General features: G+C 37.9%; 1 protein-coding gene across 2 annotated transcripts in view; it reads right to left on the bottom strand.

The window, feature by feature from the left end:
• Positions 1-5241: 5241 nt before the first annotated feature.
• Positions 5242-19791, bottom strand: part of ZDHHC17 (zinc finger DHHC-type palmitoyltransferase 17) — a 99821-nt gene continuing 85271 nt past the window's right edge. The window contains exons 11-17 of one of the 2 annotated variants that reach the window (XM_027967158.3): positions 18433-18557; positions 17080-17142; positions 14448-14541; positions 13295-13378; positions 11945-12102; positions 10877-10971; positions 5242-8071 (exon numbers count right to left, since the gene is read on the bottom strand). In XM_027967158.3, the coding sequence (XP_027822959.1) occupies positions 7933-8071; positions 10877-10971; positions 11945-12102; positions 13295-13378; positions 14448-14541; positions 17080-17142; positions 18433-18557 (758 nt within the window). In that variant the 3' untranslated portion in view covers positions 5242-7932. The remainder of the gene's footprint in view (positions 8072-10876; positions 10972-11944; positions 12103-13294; positions 13379-14447; positions 14542-17079; positions 17143-18432; positions 18558-19791) is intronic. The other variant, XM_042246542.2, reaches the window with a different exon arrangement.

Genomic DNA, 19791 nt, shown 5'->3' with positions numbered 1-19791 from the left:
GTTATCAAAACACTTAGAAATCCCTTGGGTTTATCTAGGTCATTACAAACAGCTACCTATAGACAACTACAGAATCTGAGGCTTAGTGTGACTTTAAGACTCCCCACTCTCATCTGATTGATGGTGAATTACTAATCCAGGAAATGGGCGAATATCTTGCAAATTTCAGTTCTGCAAAATCGGCAAAGAATGTTACATTGTCCTGGCACATTCAGCTGGCTCAGGGAGAAAATGAATATTAGACTATATGTGGTATATTTTCATTAATTTCTCCAGAAACTTTTAGTTCATTATCAAAGACTCAATCAACCCTTTATTTTTCAGGAGCAGGGTGTGAAATTGTTCAGTAATGTGTAATTATAAAATTGAACCAGCCTAGTGTGTGAATATACCTTAATCTTACATAACCTCAAGAAAAGGAAAAAAGTCAGAAACTTGGCGGGAAAAGGCTAGTTGAGGGTGTACCAGGTGAAAACAACTCATGACTGTTTACATCACAGCCTTGAACACTGCATGTTTCGTAAGTTAGGTTTCACTGTGAGAAAGGGGACAGCCGGCTGGGGAAGTTAATCAGCATTAAGGAACAGGTTTCCCTGGTGGTCCCGTGGTCAAGAACCTGCCTGCCAGCGTAGGGAACATGGGTTGGAGCCCTGTGGGAAATCCCACATGCCTCAGGATGAGGCCCATGCACCACAACTGCTGAGCCCGTGCTCCAAAGCCTGCGTGCTGCAACCACTGAAGCCTGCTTGGGGAGAGCCTGTGCTGCGCAACAAGCAGTCCCTGCCTGCCGCAATTAGAGAAAGTCTGCACAGCAACGAAGACCCGGCACAGCCGCAACGAAGTAGGAAGTAAAAATTAAAACAAGGACATAGGGTTATGAAGAAGACTTAGGTAATGAACTGAAATCATTCTGTGGCAGCTTCAAATGTGTACAAATTCTTTTGACAGCTCCATCAAAAGATGGCAGTCTAATTACCCAACTTTAGTATCTCGTTTTTAACAGTATATATAATGGACCAGACTAGGCTAGAAAAGACAACACAGCTACCTGCCTCTTTCTCTTGAGATGCTTACTCTTGGCGGGGAGGCCATGTGTAGGTGTTACAGCCATAACCTCAGCTAAGATCTCCCTCGTCAGACAGTATCACCAACAGCTTGCAGACTGTTCCAGTGCCCAGTTTTTTGAACCATCCCTGTGGATACCAACTGGTGCAAAGTGAGTTATTCCTGTTGAGTTCTGACTAAATTGCAGATCTGTGAACAAAAATGCCTTTTTAAGCCACTAAACTTTTCAGTGCTATAGATAATCGGAATTTAACTTACCACAGAGCCAACATTCCCCATCCTACTGTTTCCCAAACTACTGCAGATGCTAACAGATATTCAAGAGGAAAATACACGAAGTTGTCAGGCACCTGATAATTTGAAATTTAAAGTTTAGACCACCCCCCTCCCCATTCAGAATTAAGTTTATTCTAAAATTGGGAGCCATGGCAAAACAGCTACTGCAACTATAAAGGTTCCAGTCGTTCCAGGAGTAGAAACAGCAGTCTGGCTTTGAGCAGGCTCTGTTCTGAGACATCACTTTCATCATTTGGAAGCAGAGCAGTAGGGTAGTCCCAAATTAATCCAAATGTGATACTGAAGTGTTGCATGGTAAACATCAATATTTCTGTTTTCAAACTGGCCCACCTGGGATATTCTCAGGGCCCTGTGGCGGTTTGGTACATCTGACAACTCCAGTTCTGAAGGGCTTCCCTGATGGCCCCAGATGGTAAAGAATCTGCCTGCAATGCATGAGACCCAAGTGCAATCCCTAAGAAGTTTCCATCATCAATCAAGTTTAGGGAGCGTTGCAGCCATCTCTGTCTATACCTGTGTTCCTTTAGATTCACAGTGCACATCGGCATTGAGATCTTGAGGTGAGAAGTCTGTTTTAACTTGAAGAAAGCCTTGTATGGAATTAACTGGTCATGGAACCACTAACATCTCAAGGAACAATACTGGGAAACGATGGTTTGGACCACTGGTTCTCCAACTTTCTGACCCCAGGACCTCTTTACATTCTTCAATTACTGAGCCCCCCACTCCCACCCCCCTGCAAAGAGCTTTTGTTTATGACAATTAAATCTGTCATTACTTTCCATATTAGGAAATTTAAAAAATTTAAAAATACATTAGCTCAGACTTATGGTCAAGTTGAGATTGACAGGAACCAGATTCACCTCACCTCAAACAATCAAAGACAAATTACATGAAAAAAATATGATTTTGAGAACTGACAATTGGCAACAAAGGATAGTGAAGGGGAAAATGAGGTCAGCCTTGAGATTAGCAAGCTTATTACTCTTTTGAGAGCTTCTGGGCTATAGTGCAAGGAGGGGGAAGAATGAGGGAGCTGAAGGGCACCCCAAGTTGAGGAGACAGAGCTGAGGGTGCAGAGGGAGCAAGGCGGCTAGAGCGGGAGGGCCTGGAGAGAGCTGCACAGAGCAAGAAGCCCAGGAGTTCGTGAAGTCCCGCCTGGCCCCCGACGTGAAGTCTCCAGCTGCGTTCTGGACTGAACATGCGTGTGAGGTAACTACTCAAGAGCCTGGAAAAACCATCTCAAAGACTTAGACAGAACAGCGTCTGGTGCTCATGCAGAGCTGAGGATAGTGCCTGCTCTCACCCGTGAGATCGGGAAGCGTGACTCATGGAACCCTATGGAACACACAGGTCTTGCTTCAGAAACGGGGACCGATTAACCCTAAACTGAACACTGCTCTGGTCCTGCCTTAAACAACCCTGCTCATCAGCAAAACGTGAAAGGATTAACGTTTCCAAATAACTGCATCCCAGAGCAACGCTCTGGAATTTCTACAGGAATAAAAATACCCAGTACTCAGTTTCTAGTGTCTGGCATCCAGTCAAAAATTAGCAGGCATTTGCAGCAACATGGATGGACCTAGAGGCTGTCATAGTGAGTGGAGAAAGTCAGACAGAGAAGGAAAAATATCATACGATATGCTTTATATGCAGAATCTAAAAAGAAGTGATTCAAATTTACAAAACAGAAACAGACTCATAGATTTAGAGAAGGAACTTATAGTTGCTGGGGGTGGGAGGAAGGGATAGTTAGGGAGTTCGGGATCACCATGTACACACTGCTATATTTAAAGTGGATGACCAGCAAGGAGGTCCTACTGTACAGTATAGCAGAGAGAACTCTGCTCAGTGTTATGTGGGGGGAAGTTTCGGGGAGAATGGATACTTGTGTATCTACCTGACCATCACAACACTGTTAGCTGGCTATACCCCAACATAAAAGTTCTAAAATAGTAATAATGTTAAATTTACCAAGCATGCAAAGAAGCAGGAAAATAGTCCATAATGATGAAAAATAAAATCTATCAGAACCAACTGAGACCTGATATCCACTGTGATAATTAGCAGATAACAATATTAAAACAGCTAACTGTAACAGTATTCTATTTTGAAAGCATTAAGTAGTAATACAGATGATGTAAAAATGGTTCAAATAAAGCACTGTAGGTGAAAACTATAATGGAGCAGATAAAAAAACACACTGGATAGCCCTGATGACGGACTAGACAGTGCAGGAAAGAACTTAAGTGAACGTAAGAGAACTTTAATAAGAGTCATCACTGCGCCCGAGGACAATCTCAAATGGCCCAATATGTGTGTAACTGCAGTCTGCTGAAAGCGGGGGGAAGGACAATATTTGAAATGATGCCTGAAAATTTTCCAAACTTGATGAAAACTGTAAAACTACAGATCCAAGAAACAGCATTCGTAACAATGAGGCTTCCTAATGCTTTGGATGGGAACAGCCCCTTGCTTACTTGGTACTAGAGACACTGCCGTGCATTAGAAAGCCTCCGCCACGCCGAGGGCGGGCCGCTCTGAGGGAACAGCACTGGCGCATGCATACCACCCTGTGAAGCAGACGGCCAGTGCGAGTCGGTGCACGAGGCAGGGCGCCCAGGGCTGGCGCTCTGGGACAGCCCCGAGGGACGGGCTGGGGCGGGGGGCGGGAGGCGGGTTCAGGGGGGCGGACACGTGTGCACCCGTGGCCGACTCATGTCGATGTGTGGCGAAACCACCACAATACTGCACAGCAATTAGCCTCCAATTAAAATAAAGATATCGATTTTTTAAAAAAGTATTTCCCAATACCAGTCTGTTATCTCCAGACAGATATATTCTGGTAAAATTTATCTAAGCAAAACATTCATACTTCAATTCAAAGGCAAAAACTTTTCTAAGAGACACATATGATTTCCTTGAGTTGGTGACATAGCTGACCTAGATCAAGGGACATTTTGAATTTTCCACTTGGAATTACAGATTTTTCTATTTTAAAAGCCACATAAAGATACTTAAAACTCTTATACCAAAAATTTGATAAAATTTAAGGTTTACTTTCTGACTTGAAGCTAAGATTTCTTGCCCTGGTATGTACTTGTTTCCAATTATCTCCATAAACTCTTAGAAGCAGGCATTCACATCACAGGCGCAAGCTACCAATCTGGGAAGGACCAGGGGATCCACTCAAGAAGATAACAGAGAGAAAAGGACCTAACCAGAGTGAAAGGGGAGGGCTTACCGTACAATTTCCTTTTGTATTTGTACTTGTTTAAAATATTGTTACTTGAGTTCTAATAGCTCTGGAGGCATTACTTTCAATACAGTAAAATAATTATGAAATGAGTATTAGGCCAATCTATTTGTTTAATACCACTCAGTTCTCAATTAAACTATAAACAATCATGTGATCAACAGGAAAGGATTCCTCCATAATCTTTGCTTTGTAAATTCCCAAATAAAGCTTTCCTTGTCACGCAGAGTTTCTCAAGTAACTGAGAGCAATGTTTCATAGGTTTCCAATATTTTACTAGAGTCTTTAGACACACTTATGTTTGAATCTTGGGGATTCATACAGTTCCTGAAAATCCTAGTTAACTCTATGGAATCTAAAATCCTAAAGAAAAATATACTCTCTTATTTTAAAATAATCATTACAAAACGCACATATACACACATGCACAGAGTGAAAGTTGTGTTTGTCTTGTCAATACTGCCCTCTACTACTTTTGCCAATTTCTAGTGTTGCCACTTGATTCCTAGCTGACCCACATATAAACATACAGAATAATGGTTTCATATCACAGATACCAGTATCAGCAGTTCTCAATCTTTTGAAGTGAACTGAGCAAAATAACCAAACACACACACACACACTTAAGAGTCAATATTTATTCTGATTAATATTTTACAAAATTTTGACAGATTTAATTTATGTAAGGAGAGCTAATTTATTAAACACTTTACAGGTTTTTCTTTCCACAGAATAACACGTTAAGTAGCAAAATAATACTTGGCACAGTTATAAATAAAGAATATAAAATTAAAATATTCATAGCTTAAGTACAATAATGATGCTGTTTTATGCCTATTAATATTTCAAATAAATTCCTGGGAACAACAGAAATAAGGAAAAGATTCCAAAGGAGTAATTCATGTTTAGAGCTGAGAAGTGAGTTCCTATTTGCTAAAAGTATCCAATTAAGCTGATGTGAACTATTCCTCAAAGGGTCACCCTTATTCACAACTTTAGAATGGGGTTAAACTGGTTCCACACGTAAGACCTATAAAGTCATCTGAAGGGACACTGCTGCATAGTTGGCTCCTGACCATCCGACCATTTCTGAGTTACAGATTTCACTGGTGCTATGAGATGGTTTAGTGCTAAAGCATTAACATTGCTAATATTTTCCATGTATACATCTACAGGTTTTTTTTTCTATTTAACTGAAAGACATTTCTTTCGCACTTAAAAGAATATTGTACCATAAAGAAAGAACATGGTAACAACACTCTCATTCAAACTCTGAGAAAACCACCACTGTATTTGACTGTTAATAAAAAATGTTTCGATAAAAATTGCAACTGAGTCTTCATGTGAAGTGGCTCAAAATACAAAAAATTAAAACAAATTCTAGCCTTTTATAAATAACTTTGAATTTAAAAATTATCTAAAATTTCCCCCGATTAGTAGTCAAAACTAGCAGAGACATTTGTAAAGATAACCAATTTTGTACATTCTATGACAAAATGGCACGATGCTGTTGCCACCCCACACCCATCTCTTCCCTTTTCAAAAATAAAGCACGTATGCCAATTTTCTAATATTAAAACACTCACATACACTAAGTAATCTTTTTGATGCATGACTTATGGTCAAAGAAACTACTATATAAAAATGGTACTTGGAAATACTGAACGTCAACTATATACAGTTTCGCTGCTCCTCTTACTAAGGCAAGGGGTGGGTTTACCACTAGATTGCTTTAATAGCTGTAATCTGCATTTTACAGAGAATACTACTTTTACCAAGCATCAGACATGCAGTGAACTTGCAGGGTATAATGCCTATTAACAGCAACATCGAACACCACTAGAAGCTCATTAGATGTCTCCCTTTTCTTTTCGGTTGGATAAAATGAAATGAGCAGCTTTAAATACACTAACACATAGAGACACAGGAGAAAACTATGCGATAACTTATTTATATACAGATACACAATCTTTACACTGGTCTAGGGCCTGTCGTCAGTCTGGCCGCCCTTTTCCCACTCTCCGCTGGCCTATCCCCTCTCACACACTTCCCACAGGTTGCCTGAACCACAGTTTGCGACAGCACTTAAAAAGGACTCCACCAAGTCTCACTCTGTAAACAGCATTTGTGGAAGCAGTGACTAACAGTTCACCATGAAGGTATGGAAATGCAACAAAAATTGATCAGTGCATCATGTTTAACAATTAGAAAATCTTTCTGAAACTGTTTCAGACAGCATTAACAAATTTCAAAACATTCAATGCTGGGAAAACTGAAACAGTCGTAGAGATAAAATTCTGATAGGTCATTTTTAAAAAACCAGAATATACCATTAGCTTTTCTTGTATTCACATGTCTATTATGTACAGAAATCATGCTCCATCTTTAGCTAGACTCCCATTATTTTGTCTACAATTTATTTTTGCAGTATATCCGTTTATCTCTATCACTGAGAATTTTGCATTAACTTGAAAATAGCTCAACTCTTAAAAATTGGACTATCTGCACATCAAATTAAATTCTAATTTACGCTTTACTGGATAGTGTGTGCTAGTATACATTCTATGAGGTGCATCATGCACTTAGTAGGGCTTTTAAGTTGAACAAAATAACATGACTTACTATACTCATGCAAGTGCTTTATTATCAGACCATAAAACCTGAAGAGCAAATTATTTCACTGAACTAGAAATACATCAGCACTTCAACAGCTGATAGCAATAAAATATTGTTAGCACATTTTTTTGGTGAACATTATTTTCCTGTGCCTCTGAAGACACATTACAGTAGATCCCTAATAAAACCACATGATTTTCATCACAGTATTTACATGTACATTCTAACACGTACGTAATACTAGTCTGAATCCATTTAAGACAACTCTCTTGGAATTGAATGCAATACTAATAGTAGATTGCATTATAAAATTTAGCTGTATACCGTAAATTTAGTTTTAGCTAGACTCGAACATTTCTCATCAGTAAACCATGTCTGTCAACAGAATAAGTTCATTCTTTCCTCATGAAAAATGTTATGAGAACAAAACCAAAAAGCTGCATATGTTGTGAATTCCCACATTAAGAACCATTAAAATTCTTGTTAAGATCTTTATTCTTCCCAGAAGTGGCAGTGTGTTCTGTCCATGTTTACCTTTGTTAACAAAAATGTTGAAAAAAAGACTGTAAAGTTCACTGTTAGCCCTACATATAGCATGCTATTTGTTCAAAGGATGTGGATTCGAGTGTGAGAGAGACACGGACAGACACAATTTTCAGGCACCACTCAGCAATATGCTTCAAAGGATAAAGATGGTGCTACACGAGCTGGTACCCAGATCCTGATATTTGGTCATATTCTATTGTATACTGCCTGGTCCAGTCCACGATAACAGGACGAAAGAGGCCACAGCATCGAAATTCAAAGAAGTCTATAATATTCCTTACACATCCATGGCTAAGCACCCCCCGCAAAAAAACAAAACAGAGAAACAAACAGAAAACAGAAAAAGAAAAAAACAGTCTATTAGTACAGTAACTTAATATGAGTTTAACATAATCTTATGTTAAATATATTGTTTCCAAACTTAAATACTCAGATTTTTTTGTCAGAAGCTGCTTATAACTCTACAAGATATTTATGCATTCATGTTTCTTCAAAGCTCTGACAACACTGATTTTCTCTTGTGCTTATACCATGGGTTACACTATTATATTTTAAAGTTATTCAAACATCCATCTCTCATTCCTATGTAAAATAAAATTTTTGCTAAAACCTTTCCTTGACTGGTAGCAAGGAAACAAACTATATCCAAAATTGAGAAAGTAAAAGAAAAAATAAATATAAATAGCATAAATGTGACAGTGTACCCTAAGAGTAACAAATTAAAAAAAGAAATGTCAAGGGAAGTTCCTGCAATTTTAGAAACCTCAAGAATACCTTTGGAAAAGCAGTCAGTTTCACACCTTATGTAATTATTATGCCAGTGGGAGAATTCTCAAAACTGTTCAACTGACTCTATTACTTTTTCTTTTAAAGATCTGCGTGCTTTCCAAAAGCATGCAACAATTAACGGCACCACAAAAGCTCGAAGGTAGCAGACAATTTGTTTGAGTACAACTCAAAGTTTTAAATATTTCATATTATTAGGAAACTACTGTTTAACTCCAAACTGAATGCAACTTTCCAAATATATACATATATAAATAAAAGAATAGTACAATCTCCTCAATAAATGGTATTGGCAAAACTGAACAGTCACATGCAAAAGAACTAAACTGAACCACTATCTTACAGTATATACAGAAATGAACTCAAATGGGTTAGACTTGAATTTATGAACTGAAACCAGGAAACAGAGATGGTAAGCTCCTTGACATTAGTCTTGGTGATGAATTTTTGAATCTGACACCAACAGCAAAGGTAACAAAAGCAAAAATAAATGAGACGACATTAAACTAAAAAAGGTTCTGCCCAGCAAAGGAAACCATCAACAAAATGAAAAGGCAACCTACTGAATGGGAGAAAATATCTTCAGATCACATATCTGCAGGTTGATATCCAAACTGCATAAAGAACTCATACAACTCAAAAGAAAAAAAGCAAATAATCCAAGTAAAAACAGATAATCTGAATAGACTGATGGCCAAGAGACACGAGAAGACATTCAACATTACACTAATTGTCAGGGAAATGCGAATCAAAACCACCACGAGACCACACTGCCACATACTTGTTAGAATGGTTATTATCAAAAAGACAGGACAAGCAAGTGTCGCGGAGGATACAGAGAACCCTGTGCACTGCTGGTGGGAACATAACTCAGTGCAGCTGCTGCGGAAACCAGTATGGAGGTTCCTCAAAAATTAAAAATAGGACCACCATATGATTCAGCAATTCCACTTCTGGGTATTTATCCAAAGAAACTGAAAACACTAGCTTGAAAAGATGGATGCACCCACGTGTTCCCTGCAGCATTATTTACAGCAGTCAAGATATGGTAACAGTCTTAAGTATCCATCGATGGATGAATGGATTTTTTAAAAAATGTGACACACACACACATGCAATGAAACAAAATCCAGCCACTGTAAAGAAAAAGGAAATCCAGCCACTGGCAATAACACGGATGGACCGTGAGGGCACCCTACGTGGAGTCAGTCAGACCAATACGACACTATCGCACTTACTCTGAATATAAACAAACCGGAGCTCAGAGACAGAGAACAGACTGGGGAGGCCAGAGGCTGGGAGTGGGGCAGGCAAACGGGTGAAGGAGGCTCAGAACATACAAACTCCCGGTTCCAAACAAGGGAGTCCTGGGACGCAGCGCGCAGCATGGTGACGGCAGGCTACATCGCGCTGCACGTGTGAAAACCGCCATGGGAACAGATCGTGAAAGTCCTCACGACAAGAAAAAATTTTCCAGCTATTCATGGTGACAGAGGTTAACTAGATTTTAATGGTGATCACTCTGTAATGTATACAAGCATCAAGCCATCATGTTGTACACTTCAAACCAACATAATGTTGTATGTCAATTAAAGGTAAAAAGAAAAAAGAAAAATTAGGTGTGTGGAAATCTTTATGTCATTCAAACAGCAAATAAAATTAGTAATCCGGGACTTCCCTGGTGGTCCAGTGGCTAAGAATACACACTCCCAATGCAGGGGACCTGGGTTCGATCCCTGGTCAGGGAACTAGGTCCCACATCAGGGAACCAGGTCCCACATCAGGGAACCAGGTCCCACATGCTGCAACTGAGAGTTTACACGGTGCAACTAAAGATCCTGAGTGCTGCAACTGAGATCCAGTACAGGCAAACAAACAAACAAATAGCTACAAATAATGAGAAATCTGAAGCAAAAAGTAGCTGCCTGAGACTCTGAGAAATTTCCCCAAAGAATGAATTTCAAGCAATTGTATTTTTTTAAATCTTATTTCAATTTTCTTGATCCATTCATTTTTCAATGAAAATTTATAAAGTGATGGAAACGTTAAAGAACAAATACTAAACATCAGTAGGTCAATAAAGTTTGAATCATAATTAAAGGAAAAAGTGAAATCTTGGTATTTACGTTTTACAAGCTATTTTATACATGGCTAAGTAAAAGAAATATTCCCTATTTCATATCTTATTGCCACTTTAAAAGAAAATACTTCCCTTTGATGTACTCATTAGATATTTGCTTAGTTTAGTTAGTAAGGAACTTCTTGAAGGAACTTCAAGAGAAAATATTAAACCCACAAAAATGTACGTACTTGAATGGACTTTCAATAGACGTTGTTGTGACTTTAAAGTGCTTGTATCTCCTGGCATTCATTCTTTCGTTTGTAGTAATACCTAAACATGATATCTGAGAGGCAAAAGAGATTAAACCATTAAATCTCTGGATATTTAATACAAAATGAATTAAAATTAATTCTCAGGATTAGGATGGAGAAAAAAATGATGAAGTCTGTTTTTGGTTTTCCATCAAGAAACATCAAGCTAGTGTACAAGAGATCATCTGTCTCTATGAAAAGTGGCTAAACAGGGAAATAATTTTTAAACAGGTTACTCGGCATTGTGTATGTGGAGAGATGGACATTTATGGACATATTACTACTCCATCGGGCCCTTTAAGCAGGAGATTTTTAAAAAATCCTAATTAAAAGGAAAGGGCTTCCCAGGTGGCTCAGTGGTAAAGAATCTGCCTGCCAATGCAGGAGACGCAAGAGATGCAGGTTTGAACCCTGGTCAGGAAGATCCTCTGAAGAAGGAAACGGCTACCCACTCCAGTACTCTTGCCTGGAAAATTCCATGGGTAAAGTAACCCTGTGGGCTACAGTCCATGGGGTTGCAGAGTCAGATATGATTGGGCACACACAGCACACACAGAGAAAATCCATATGTATCAGTTCTCTTAATTAAATTAAGAAAAAGTCAATTAAATTAACTTTAAAAATTAAGTTAAAAAACCCTCTTGAATAAATACTGATATTTGCAGGTAATAAAATATTACTATTAAAACACTTACAAAACTAATGGCACCATTAATCTAAGACCACAGTTATATCCAATTGGATGCCTGTAAATCAGCAAAGACAGAAACAATGAGCTCCGTTAAGAGTAGTGCTGAAAGCCAAAAGCTCCTCATGTAAGGAGAGGGAGGCGAGGCGGAGAGACAGAGGGGAGAAGAGAGGCACAGCCAACTCAAGCTTTTAGCTCTTGAAGAATCTTAGCTATTGGGAAGAAGTGGTCATAAAGAGGACACACTGTTATCTTTCAAGCAAGGAGTGAGTTTTTAAGAGTTCTCTGCACACTAAAGAAAACTCATTTGCACATACCTGATACATCTGACACATGAGTAACACAGCCACCCACATGAAGTGGAAAACACTGTTCAGGAACATCCAAAACATCCAAGGTGAACAGGTGGCGATTTGAGTGATGTATGTCCAGAATCCATCCTTGGTGTAGCTGGTCTCACAGTGCAGTCCCCAGTCTAAAATCAGAGCAGAAGCACTCAGATTTACTCGATAATCATCTGAGCCCCTTGTGGGTGATTTTGTAGCAGGTACCACTTAGAAAACATGACCTAAGAATTTAGCTGATGACTTTCAATGCAAGTATTTTTGCACTCATAAATAATTCCCTTATCCCCTAGTGAAAAAACATAAGGAACAGAAAGCAGCAGCCAACCTTCAAAACAAACCAACCTGTCCTGTAACAACAGTTTTTATCTGACTGGTACTGCACACATAGAATACATAAAAACATGTCCTTTATACAAAGATGAGATGATATATACATGTGAGACTTCTTTGGAGGGAAGGCATATAATACAAGGTCACCTTGGGGAGGAGAGCTTTTTCCAAAGCAAAGTTTACTCAGAGAGCTGCTGCTATGAAAGCACCAATGTTGTTGCTGGACCATGCTCTTTCTTAGGGGTGCTGGACTGCCAGAGATTAGGGTAAAGGTCTCCGACCAAAACTTTCTCTCTCTGTTCATCTCTATTTGAGGAACTAGCCTCCTTTTTCATTACAGTATTAATAATAATGGAGATTATTCTTAATATCTGTGGGAGCAGGAAGACTAGGACATCATCCAAGACTTATTTTCAAATCAACATCTAATATGTCTTCATGCTAAGTACCAATGAGCCCTGAAGGACAGTAACTAATATTTTCATTCAAATTATTTCCAAATTATGTTCTCAGTGCAATAAAAGCCTATTATTTCTTCTAAAATACTAAACCATATGATCAGTGAATGACAACTTATTTTTAACCTTTTAAATATTCTCCAATAGACAATAATTATACCTTACTCTTCAAAATATTTCAAGTTCTGTGAAAACTGAACTTCAACTATATTTTCCCAGCTGTTTGATAAGAAAGAGCGACTAGCATAATCACAAAATTTACAAACTACTATAGTGAAGCGAGCATGCAACGTGAAAAATCTTGCTGTATTTTACCCAGAAGCTTTTCAAAACCGATTACAAGATAATTAACTGATAATTCTGTTGCTTATACTCTACTGAATATGTTTGATAGTTCTGTATCTATTTTTTCATTGTAGTGAACTGCCTCAGTTAAAAGACATTTGTCATTATCGTATTTTTTGTCAACATGGTGAAGCATAAGTTTGCAAGCATTTGCTTTAAGAAGATAAAAGGTACTAATTGTACTCACAAGAAACACAACCATAAATCATCCAGCAGATCATAAAAAGCAAGAAGAACAGGTAGCCCATAAAGTATCTATGGTTGCCTGCACCTAGACAACAAAACAGAGCAATTTTTCCAGCTAAGAAAACACAACCAGACACATACCTAGAGGCGGCTGGGGTGGGGAAATGCCATGAAAAGTGAGATACACATTGGACAGTAATCACATACGTTATTTATAAGATGACTGTCAAGAAAACAGTTGTTTTAATGAAAGTCTTTAAATAAAAGAAGGCTTACAATTACACACACAGATGTAGTGACTGCAGTGAAATGCATTCTAAAGTCAAAAGTCTTAATGAACCAAAAATACCACAATATTGAGCTTTGATTCCACTGTGTGTTTTGAGGTTTAAAAAGCCCTATCTTATCTTTACTTTTATGAACTCTATAACCCGACTTTTTAAAGGTTTCTCCCCAGGAGTTATGCAGCCTTTGTAGCATCTCCCAGCTGTCCCTCATAAAATCCCCATGGCCATCTCTCAGGCCCTCAGTCCACTTCCCTAGACTGGGCCATTCTCAACACTGACGTATGCAGAGTTCTTATCCGTCATTTTGCTCTGCCTCTGTACATAACAATTTTGTAGCAATTTTTAATTGTCTTACTTTTTCTAGTTTAACTAAAAGACAACACAACCTGCCTCTTGACCGATTTCACTGCTGTCCAATGGAGAAAACAAGAAAGAGGAGGCACCAGGGAGAACTGATAAAGAAATTATATCAGTCTTTCCTAGACAACGATTTTATGATGTCTTTTCCCCTCTCTCACAACTGAGCTGATGTACCGCCAACAAGGAAATAACTAGGGGAACGAGGAGTGTTGCATGGTGCAAGAATGAAGCTTCTACATCTACTTTAATATTGTACTCCATTAGTTACCTGCTGCTGCTGCTAAGTCGCTTCAGTCGTGTCCGACTCGACCCCACAGACAGCAGCCCACCAGGCTCCCCCGTCCCTGGGATTCTCCAGGCAAGAACACTGGAGTGGGTTGCCATTTCCTTCTCCAATGCATGAAAGTGAAGAGTGAACGTGAAGTCGCTCAGTCGTGTCCAACTCTTAGCGACCCCATGGAGCAATAGAAATGAACAATATACTTAGAAATTACTAATAAAACTTACCTACACAGTTACCCACCCATGGGCAATGATGGTCGAATTTCGCTATACAGCGGTTGCACACACCACAGTGTTTGGACCTTACTGGTTTCCGTATCTGTCAACAGGCATGTGAAAAGATTACAAAAGGCACTGTACCTAAGACAGAAAAGCTGAACATTTTCTCAAAATACAGTTATGAAAAAAACAAGGTTTCCAAAAGAATAGATCCAATCAAAATTCACTCTTGATTAATAAAATGTCAACTGCAACAACACAGATGAAAAAGAAGGCTACAACTAAAATATAAACTTGCTGTGTGGACAGTCAAAGAAACAAACAAACAAATAGAAACTCCTAAGGTGGGGCAGAACCATCAATTTACAAAAATAAGAAGCAAATACCAATCTGCTATTGCAATGAATGGTACTATATTTAATTCATAACCCTTAAATTCCTCAAATATCACTCTTTTGGGTTCTTAATGAAAATCTATCACAGTGAATGATACTGCTTGTTGCTTAATAAAATGAAACTGTTCCTTAGTAATAGGAAGGTCGTTAGAAGTTAATAAAAGCAGCTTTTAAAATTCAAATCATTAATGTCTTCCCAGAGTTAACATATCTAGCAAAAAAACAAACAAACAAACAAACACCCAGTAAGTGCACGCATCTTTCAGAGCCTCCTCAGATCTCAGATTAAGGTACAGCACTTCTCCCTGCTGAACTGCAAGACCATTATCTAAGAAAATACAACATGCTGGTGAAGTTTAGGCAGTCCCCGTTTGTTCTAAAAAACAAAAAATACATTATACAGCTCTCGACAGGCAATAAAGAATTCATTTTCATGATGCCTTCTGTTTCAAATCTTGTGAAATGCTTTTCTCTCCATTACTCTAAAGCGGTCAAGTGAATATAAGAACTCATTAGTGATCTTCAAAGAGCTGTTAGTCCCAATGCTGGATACATGACAAGAGCTAGAGTAATAACACTTGCTAGAAACAAATTTCAAAATACCCTTCATTGGTGGTTCAATAAAAGCACTGTCATTTCCCCAAAACTTTACATAAGGTTATACATGATTCTGAGGGTACTGAGAAGAAGGCATAGGTGCGTCATGTGGCTCTTACATGGGCTAAAATAATCTGTGGACCCAAGAAAAGGCTAAGTCATTCTTCACCACAGATGTGAGACTAAATCTATCAACAGAAAGAAGTAGGATATATCAAACAACTTCTACCCTAACTTGCAACTCTCAGCTAAGTCTCCTCTTTGAGCAACAGGTATGAAGGAACTCTGCACAAAAGCTGACACCAGCAATTCATTGTTAGGAAATTCTGATTTACATCTGTCTTCTTACCTATTTGTCAAAGTGAAGGAAATCCATAGAGTTACAAATACCTCTGTCAATCTGAATCATTTTATAGTACAACATGCTCTTGATTTTACAATACCAAATTATCTATCCAGAACTACAGCTGACCGTAACATAATACATAATGAAAACATTTATGCTATAATGACAAAGGTAGTCTTGTTCTTGCCATCAGATATTTATTTAATAATGAAACTGTACTGAGCAACTCTATATAAAAGAATCTGTTTGCCATATGGCAAAAACATCAGCAATGTATACTTGACTTTGTGGAACAGAATAATATGTTCATAGAATAGTAGAATATAAAAATGTTCTAAACATTAAGAATACAATTCTGCAAATTACCCATTGTAAAGCACAGAAACAAAAATCTTTTTAAAGCAAGCTTTAAAATACAAAAGAATCAGTACTCTAAAGTTGTTACCCAAAATAAAGCAGTATATATAGTGAAAATCCAAAATCGTAACTGTTTGTCAAAGAATGTTAAGTCAAACTTAAAAGAATCTTTAGAACTAGAGCTCAGTTTCAAAAACTCATTCCAGAATCCTCAGCTAAGTCGATTATTTCACTATTATTGGTAAGATGTTAGTTCACTTGTAGTGTATAACTTAAAGGCATGAAAGAACATATAGTTTCAAGCAATGATTTGGGGATACTTCCATTTCCGTACAGAGAAACATGGTTTATACAGGAACACTGTACACCACAGAAACACTGTGGCAGTCCATACATTTTCCACAAGAACTAATTACAAAAATCAAGCAGAAAATCACTAAAACACAAAGCCGTATTATTATCTACGACCTGGCTGAATATGACAACTTTTACTGTCAATGATAAAAGAGTGCTCTAATTTGCATAAACACTCTAACGCAGATGGATAACTGCTCTGATGTTGTCTTAAAGATTACCTATTTCCCATCATGGCCTTTAAACATAAGAAACTAGGATAACAGCATATTAGGGAATCAGTAAACTTGATTTTAAATACTTTATTAGTTTTCTGTTGAATTACATTCTGAGAAAAAAAGAATGGATACAAATGAATGGCAACAGTGAATCGGAAATGCAGTTACGGTATAACATCAGGGGGGACAAGAACACTGGGAAGAAGGTATCTTTTCACCACCTGTCCTCCTGTCCCACGATCTAAAAGCCTTCTGGCTGGGGGATCATGAAATGTGCTCAGTGAAAGACACTGTCCTGGTTTCCCAAACTCTCTATGCTATGCCACTGCTCAGGGAAAGGAGGGAGGGAAGAATAAAGAAAAAAATACTACCAAACAGGTACTGCAGAATATGCTGAGGTCCAGACTTCCTGTCTCTGCAAGTTCAACTATTGTCTGTGAATTAAAAAAAAACTTCATTCAAAACAGAACAATATTCATCAGCTATTGTTCCATCAAAATGAGTATCAATACACACTACTAAATACAGATAACCAACAAGGACCTACTGCACGGGCACAGGGAACTCTACTCAGTATTTTGTAATAAACTATAAGGGAAAAGAATCTGAGAAAGAATGTATTATTTTATATTATTATAATTAATTTTATATTATATAATAATAATAAATATATTATTTCTCAGATTACATATATAAAACTCAGTGATTCAGTTATACACAACTGAATCATTGTGCTGTACACCTGAAACGAAAACTCTGAAAACCAACTATACTCAATATTTATATGAATGTCAAGAAACACACATTTATTTTTAATTAACCAAGGTTTTCAGCTGAAAATAATAAATTTCTTCACTTACTTCTGTTATTTTACTATAATTTGAATACAGAAATTTTATTTCTTGGATATATGAATAAAGCAACCCTAAACTTAAGTTACGGGAATAAAACTAAATTACGTAAGAACTAGTCTGCATGGGTTTTGATGATTAAGGGATAAATGTAAACCTGAATCCAAAAGAGAGTCGACTCTTCAGAGCTAGATTATGCCTTAAGAAAACCTGGCAAATCAACTGGCAGTAAATGTCCGAAGAATACCGGCGCGTAAGCGCAGCGCGCTTCGTGCAGCACAGAGAGGGGCAGACTGCAAGAGCCTGCCCGTGCTTTAGTCGACTGCGGATAGAAAGACGCATCAGGATTTGCTCTGTTCTCAGGGACTGGGTCAAATGACTCTTAAAATAATTTAACTGCCTCTGGTCTATTTCTCCACTTAACATGACCTCTTTGGATTATAAATTTGGCTTCCCTTAAGTACCTGAGACATAGATGACGGGTGCCCTGGATCACATATACAAATATGTTAGCTATTAGAACAATTTATCTATACTATCAACCAGTTTTCTGGCCTTCTAGTTTACATGGTCTTTTAACAAACATTTATTTAACGAATGCAAATTTATTTGCTGAAGCTTTACAGAGACGTTTAAAATACTGTATTAGTCCCTCAAAACAATCAGAATCCTTAGAAAGGAGAGAAACATTAAATATTAAAATGTCATTTTAACATGTCACAGAAGTCTAAGGACAGGCATCTCAAGAGCACCAACTATATACATAATCTCAGATTGGTTTGAAATTCCCAGTTTCTTTACTTTCGTATCTGCTAAAAATACTGATAATCTGGCAATAAAACACATGTAACTAGTTAGATTGTATCTTGCTACCTTTTTCTTTTGTTCTTCTGTGGCTTTAATAATCCCTGGATCTGATTTCCAAGATTTTCCAAAATTGTAGAAAAGTGCAATACTGTTGGCAAGGAATGGAAGATGGATAAATAGAAAATTGAGATGTGCCTAAAGTTAAGGAATCTAAAGAAGCGATGAAAACTAGTTATTACTATAGGTAAATTTATAATCTGTAAGATTTTATCATACATACAAAGAAACCTAGAAAAAAGTACAAGATGGTTTATTACATCAAAATGAATTCCATCTGCACATGCTAGTCTATTACATCACAACAAACACGTTTTCCATTGTGCTCATAAGTAAACGCAAAAAACAAAAATGTCAATTGCTTACAAATCTTAAATCATGTAGGGTAAGTTTATCTGACACGTTTTTAAAGTCAGTGAATACATTATTTTTAAATGACCATTACTTCTTTTGACAAAAATGAGGGACTTCTCATGTCCAAAGTAATCAGCATATTACTTTATCTATATTCATTAAAATCTACCAAACACTTAGATATCATACCCATATATTTAAAAGATTGTTTTTACATTCTCTTCATTGCCATTTTTGCCCACATTCAAGTTGACTTTAATTTTAGAAAAAGTATTTATAAACTTGCTTAAAACAGAAATACTTTCTTTGGTTACATTTTCCTTCCTAATAAAAACATAATAAATGTACCAGGCACTTATAAATGTTAAGTGAAGAATCAAAGACTATTTTCAATAACACTGGGAAAAATAAAGCAATGTTGCTAGAGCAACACATTTTTGAGGCACAAAACACTCCATTTCCAAGATTTCCAAGGCAAAAGCTGTCCACGAAATTGCCCGTGAGAATGGTGCCGTCCTTGTACCAAGGAAGAAAGGAAAGGCCCCTCACAGAAGTCTGGGATGGACGCTGACGACAGGGATCTCTGTTCCCACACTGACCGCACTAACCGCTCACGTCCATCCGTCCTCCCACACGTCTGCGGGCCACACCCCCACCAACTGACTGCCTCAGCCCAAATCTTTCTCTTGTTATTCTTCACAAATGTACTATTGGTCTAAAAGGCATGAAGATTCCTACTCTGTTCATTTGTTAGGTCTTCATTATTTCTGAAGGCCCCTAAGTACATGGAGAAGGAAATGGCACCCCACTCCAGCATTCTGGCCTGGAGAATCCCATGGACAGAGGAGCCTGGCGGGCTACAGTCCACGGGGTCGCAAGAGTCGGACACGACTGAGTGACTTTCACTTTCACTAAGTACACGTTAAAAAAAAAAAGAAAAGATTTAGTAAAACATATATGCTAGGAATTCCCTGGTAGTCCAGGACTCCAAACTCTCTTTGCCAAAGGCCTGGG

Source organism: Ovis aries, chromosome 3 (genome assembly GCF_016772045.2).
Source record: "Ovis aries strain OAR_USU_Benz2616 breed Rambouillet chromosome 3, ARS-UI_Ramb_v3.0, whole genome shotgun sequence".
In the NCBI taxonomy this organism is placed as follows: Eukaryota; Metazoa; Chordata; class Mammalia; order Artiodactyla; family Bovidae; genus Ovis; species Ovis aries.
The sequence above is the reverse complement of the archived record's forward strand: the minus strand, read 5'-3'. Positions and strand labels throughout refer to the sequence as shown.